Source organism: Chrysochloris asiatica, unplaced genomic scaffold (genome assembly GCF_000296735.1).
Source record: "Chrysochloris asiatica unplaced genomic scaffold, ChrAsi1.0 scaffold00376, whole genome shotgun sequence".
In the NCBI taxonomy this organism is placed as follows: domain Eukaryota; kingdom Metazoa; phylum Chordata; class Mammalia; order Afrosoricida; family Chrysochloridae; genus Chrysochloris; species Chrysochloris asiatica.
The window spans coordinates 2,105,777-2,111,688 of NW_006408894.1; the positions used below are offsets into that span (position 1 = coordinate 2,105,777).

At 39.5% G+C, this 5,912-nt stretch overlaps 1 protein-coding gene across 1 annotated transcript in view; it reads left to right on the forward strand.

Moving 5' to 3' along the window:
• TSC22D2 (TSC22 domain family, member 2) overlaps positions 1-5,912 on the forward strand; it is a 62,994-nt gene that overhangs the window by 15,787 nt on the left and 41,295 nt on the right. The window contains exon 2 of the mRNA XM_006876372.1: positions 4,733-4,804. Coding sequence (XP_006876434.1) covers positions 4,733-4,804 — 72 coding nt within the window. The remainder of the gene's footprint in view (positions 1-4,732; positions 4,805-5,912) is intronic.

Below are 5,912 nucleotides of genomic sequence, written 5' to 3' on the forward strand. Positions count from 1 at the left end.
TGTCCTCTTGAAAGGACACGCAGACCAGCCGGGAACAACCAGAAAACCAGAAGACACGTCTCGAAAGAAAGACCTACAGGAAAAATACAAAACAAGAAGGACTGTCTGACTGTTACCACAAGAACAAGCACGTCGCTTGCCCAGGAGACAGCAAGGCAAGTGGTTGAGTCCTCTCAGTGAAAATCCTCTTCTAAGACCAAGATGCAGTGGAAATACACACTGATTGATGACCACGCACATCACCCATAAGGAGAAGCAACCGATGAACATCAGTGAAGCGGAGAGCTAAGTCCTGCATCGTTCAGCAGACTACTGGGAGCCTGGGTGGAGACTTGGTCGGCCAGCAGCGAGGCAGGACCCTGGGACTCATGGGCTCAGAGTCAGAGACACAGCCACAGAGAACTAGACTGGGGAGCAAAGCGATCAGCTGATAAGAGGGTGGACAGATGCAAGAACACCCACACTTGGAGATGATACGCACTTGACCTGGCTTCAATGACTGGATGAACAGAGCTCAACCCGAAGAAGAAAGACGGGTGCGGGGGGGCGGGGGAGGGAAGAAAAAGAAAAAAATAGTGTCATCTGATACAACTTGATAAACTTGACCACCTATAAATGCAGTAGCTCAAAAGAGGAAACAAATCCCTACTCCAAGAATTACTCCCACCCCCACTGCACAAAGAGTAGATAGGGATGGGCAACTTGAACATTGGTTACCCAAAATGGGGGGAGGGATATAAAGGTAAGAAGTGACTGGCTTACAAGCTTTCAAGAGGGAACCTAGATCAACAGGGTAAGGAGGATGGTAGAGTCTCCAGTGAGTAGTATCCAACCTGTCTAGGAAGGGCTGATGAAAAGAAATGCAGATGGGTCTCTTGTGATGCAAGGGCGAATAATTGTTATCAGGACTGATTTTGAGGACTGGAAATGTAAAGGTGGATATGTTATAGCAAGGAGGAGAGTGATTAACCTTTCAGTCTAGGAGCAGAGAGCCCTGGGACCATCACAGGAGAAGAGCGGACATCGAGACCTCACCCAGAGAAGCAGTGAGGCCTGAGATGGAGACAGAGAGGATGACATGAAGAGATGGAGTGGCTGAGGACTTGAGATCCAGAGAGGGAAAGGGGCTGTGTGTTGAGGACCGTGGGGGGCGGGGGTGGGCTTGCAATGTATGCCCTTTGGTTGGGTGATGATGCATGGACGGGATGATAACTATGGCAATGAAACTATGTATGATAGAATGAATGTAAAACAAATGTTCCCCCATGTAAACTATCACACGATTAAAAAAAAAAAAAAGAGTGTGAAGGAGAAGGTGGAATCCCCACTGAATAGTTTTCATCTTGTCTAGATGGGTCTGGTGAAAAGAGATGGGGATATGATTCTTATGATTCACTAGTAAGTGAGTAATTGTTATCATGACTAATTGCGACTGTCACAACTGTGGAGGTAAAAGTTTTGTAACAAAAAGAGGGGGTGGTTAATCTTACATTCCAGGAACAGAGGCTCCTAGGACCATCAAGGGAGAAGAGTACAAGCAGAATGTGGAACTCTATGCAGAGAAGCAGCAACACCAGTGATGAAGGCAGAGATGAAGACATGGAGAAATAGAGCAGCTGAGGACTTGAGACTCATGAAAAGAGAAAGGCTGTGTGCTTGTGGCCAGGTGTTGTTGGCCAAGAGGCAGGCTTGCAGAATGTGCCCTTTGGTTGTTTAGATTATTATACATTTGTAAGTGTTTCTGTGTTACCCCCCCCCCCAAAAAAAATGAAACAAAAAAAACCAGAGGGAATAGAAGTAAATACTGTTGAATGATGATGCACGGAGGAGATTGTAATCATAAAATGAAACGATGAGTGTAAATTCGATGTTCTCCCATGTTAAACTACCACTCAATTCACAATAAAAACTTAAAACAAACAAACAAGTCTTTCTTACTGTTGTTAAAGTGCTGTTGAGTCGATTCTGACTCATAACAACCCTGTATTAGGGTAACCTCAGTTTTAAATCTTTGAGGGACCAGAAAGCATCATCTGTCTCCCATGGTGCAGTTGTCCAACTCGAACCCAGCTCTTGTGGTTCTCAGTCCAATGCTTATCAAAAGGAGCCACCACGCCCCCTTCCTACCATTGTTAACTGTTAAGTGCTGCCAAGTCAGTTCTGGCTCATAACAACCCTATATAGGGTTACTGAGGAATGATCTGCCAACCTTGTGGTTAAAACTAACCTTGTGGTCCAGTGCTTTATCCCACAGCGCCACACTTGTTGTTAAATGCTGATGAGTCGATTCTGACTCATAGTGACACTGTGTTGGTTTTCCAAAGAGTGATTGGTAGGTTTGAACTGTCGACCTTGTGGTTCAAATTGACCTTGCAGTCCAGTGCTTTTATCCTGTAGTGCCACACCAGGACTAGGACCCCTATGACTGTACTTAACAACATTAGCAGATTCAGCCATTGCTTTTGATGGGGCTGATTGGACAGGAAGGAGTTGAAGGTAGGACAAGCAAAGAAAAGTGCATATATAGGAGAGTCAAAGGACTTCTGGTGTGGCACTGTAGGATCAGCATTGGACAGTGAACCACAAGGTCTGTGATTCAGACCTACCAGCTGCTTCTCAAAACCAACTTGATGGCACTTAACAACAACAATTAACCAAATAGTTGCTTCAGTGTCACTTTGGCACCTAATGCCTTCCTAGTTGTATATCATCTAAGAGACACATTCCTGATTAAAATTAAAAATACTTCCTTAGAAATAATTTTTTAAAATACAGTAGATTATACAAATTAATGACTCAATCTGTGTATGAAAGCATTGTATTGAGAATTTGTTTTGCTTAATGATGGTTTCTTTTTTTATTGCTCTTCCAATAGGAAATAAATGTTCTTGTTGTACCCGTAATATTACAGTGACTCTCTAAAAGACACTTGTTAAGTGCCATCGAGTCGATTCTGAGTTACAGCAACCTTGTATAGGCTTTCCGAGGAGCAGCTATAGTGGCTTTGAAGTGCCCATCTTGTGGTTCGCAGTCCAGTGCTGTTCCACAGCACCACACCTGAAGTTGACAGAATACTTATTAACTTCTTGTTGAGTGCCGTCAAGTCAATTCCGACCCATAGCAACCCTGTATAGGGTTTCCAAGAGCAGCTGGTGAGTTTGAACCGCCGACCTTGCAGTTCAAATGGTGTTGCTGTCTGGCGCATTAACCCACAGCACCATACCCCAGGACATCAGGGCCTTAGAATTGCAATGCTATATTTGAACCTAAAAAGTAATCGCTGTCAATTATTGAGCATTGACTGTATGCTGGGAGCTTTGCATATATTCTCACTTCCTCAACCATCTTGCAAGGTTAGATGGTAATATCACTATTTCACAGGTAGACTGACCTAGGTTCAATTTTTAACTCTGCTATATGTTTAATGGAGTCCTGGTGTGGCACCATGGTTAATGCTCTGGACTGTGATGTTTGAACCTGAAGGTCAGCAGTTCAAGCTCGCCAGCCCCTCCTCAGAAACCTTATACAGGGTTGCTATGGGTTGGAATTAACTCGATGGCACTGCTTAACAACATATATTTAACATTGTGGTGGATTAAGAGCGTGAACTCTGGGACCAAAATGATACTAGCTCTATGTATGCACCAGGCAAGTTACCTCTCTCTGATTCTGATCTGTTAGATGATAGATACTACTAGCACCACCTTCTTAAAAGAGATTGTTGTGAGAACTGAGTCAATAAATATGCATTTAAAGTGGTGGCTGGCACATAATAAGCACTTACTTTCTTAAGCTGGTGCTGTTATTCTGCTACTGTGTGGGTCAATCATTTTAGAAGTGATAGTGACAAGTTTTTGTTAGTTTTCTAGCTAGTGACAGGTTGTGGTAGAGGGTGCTATGAGAATATGCTGAAGTGAGGAAGTCAGGAGCAGGGTTGTTAAAAATTTAGTCCCCTGTAAAAGCACTCTAGAGATGTGACATCAATCATACACACTAGGAGCTTACATGGATGAGTCCAAGTTAAGATTCTATGGCAAAAGCCCTAGGGAGTGGTGATAAACCCTGTGGATGCATTCCCTGCACTCCATGGAAGAAATGGATAATGATGATGATTATGGTAAATTGGCTCTTAAGTCTTAACGGGGCACTGGACTAATAATCCAAATGGTTAGAAAGCTGCCATAACAATTGCAGTGTATTTTTTCCCTCCAAATTCAGAGAAACTGTCTGCAAAAAAAAAAATGAATTGTGAAAATGGAAATCAGTGTCAAGTCCAATCCAGAAAAATACTCCTTATTTTTCACTAGAAAACTTCTTTCTTGTGACAGATTTAAGAAGACTTTTTACATAATGAAGTTGCATCTTATATTACATGAATACTGTATTTTTGTTAAATTGCTAAACATAATAGGGATTTATTCTGATAAAGAGTAGTGTTAATTATGGTATGAACTAGTCATTATTCATACTCACACAGTTGAAGTTAGTTTTAAATTTTTTCTGTATTACCTCCCGCTTTTTTAGAACTATGTTCCTGAGCTTTTGTCACTGTCAACTGAATTTTCACCAGTTTTTAATTTCTTGCAAAGTGTTTAAGCAGCCTTATGTGTTTGTTTATATTAAAGTAGCTTCACTGTATTAGAAATATAAAATCTTCCATCTTTTACTTGAAAAGTAGTGATTATACTGTACATTCTCAACCTCATTTCCATTTGATTCTTGGATCTCACAGGAATCCTTCAACTGCTTTCTACCAAGCTTTCCATTTGAACACCTTTCAGGAATCAAAGAACCTCTGGGATAGGTATGAATACTTACGTATGGAATGCATACATGCAAAAGTGTATGCATGAATTGCTTTGCTCTGTACTAGTTTCTCATCATTAAAGCTGATCTTTATTTGTTATTGGGGGAGTGGGTTATGTGGTATCTAACATGGGACAAAGCAGCAAAATAAACCAAATATATAATCTATATATATACACATATATAGCATTTAAATATATTTGTCTTTATTACCACATTTTCTGTTCTTTAAGTATACATATTGCTTAAAGATTGACATATTCCATTGACTTTTTATGATTTGAAGTATCTACTTACTAATACGTAGAAATTTACTCTAAAATAAACTATAGTTATTTCAATTTCTGTGCTATTTTATACAGTTCCTCTATAAAATTCTAGTGACTCAGAGCAAAATTTTACTTCAAAATGAGAAATTGGAGGAGGGACAAGACTGAGGTATCAAAGTAATCATTTTTTAATTCTTGGCAAAATACTTTAACATTGTTTGTTTGCTAGAAATCTATGTTATTGGATTTTATGTTTAACATTTTAAAATATAGAATAAAATCTTGGAGTTTATTTATGGTAAGAGATACTTTGGTTTATCTTTCTGCTAAACACACATTTTAAGTAGTGAATGCTCTATTCAGTTATTTTGCTGAATATTTATTAGCACTCCATCATTCTGTGTATAATTACCAGAAGTTGATCACAAACAATCTTTAAAATTCACATAAAGCTTTGTTAAATTCTTTTGACTCTGCCTGGCAATGCATTTGTGTCCTCTGGCATACTTTCAGATAACACTCATAGACTCAACTTAATCTCTATCATTAGAGAAGAGTATTAACTAAGTGCATGTCATATTAAGACATGATCTACTTTGCATAGAAATGGTAACAATTTTAGGCTTGGTTTGCTTCTGTGTGTCTCTAAAGAAATTTTCTAACAAAGTATCTTTATGGTTATATGTTTTCTTAACAAAAATGTCTTAAAGTAGTTAAAGTTTGTAGTGCCATGTTTATAAAACCAAATTTTTAATACTGTATTTTTATGCAAATATCATGTGTTACATGGTTTTCAAACCACATAGCTCCAACATGTTTTCATAAGTGCACTATACT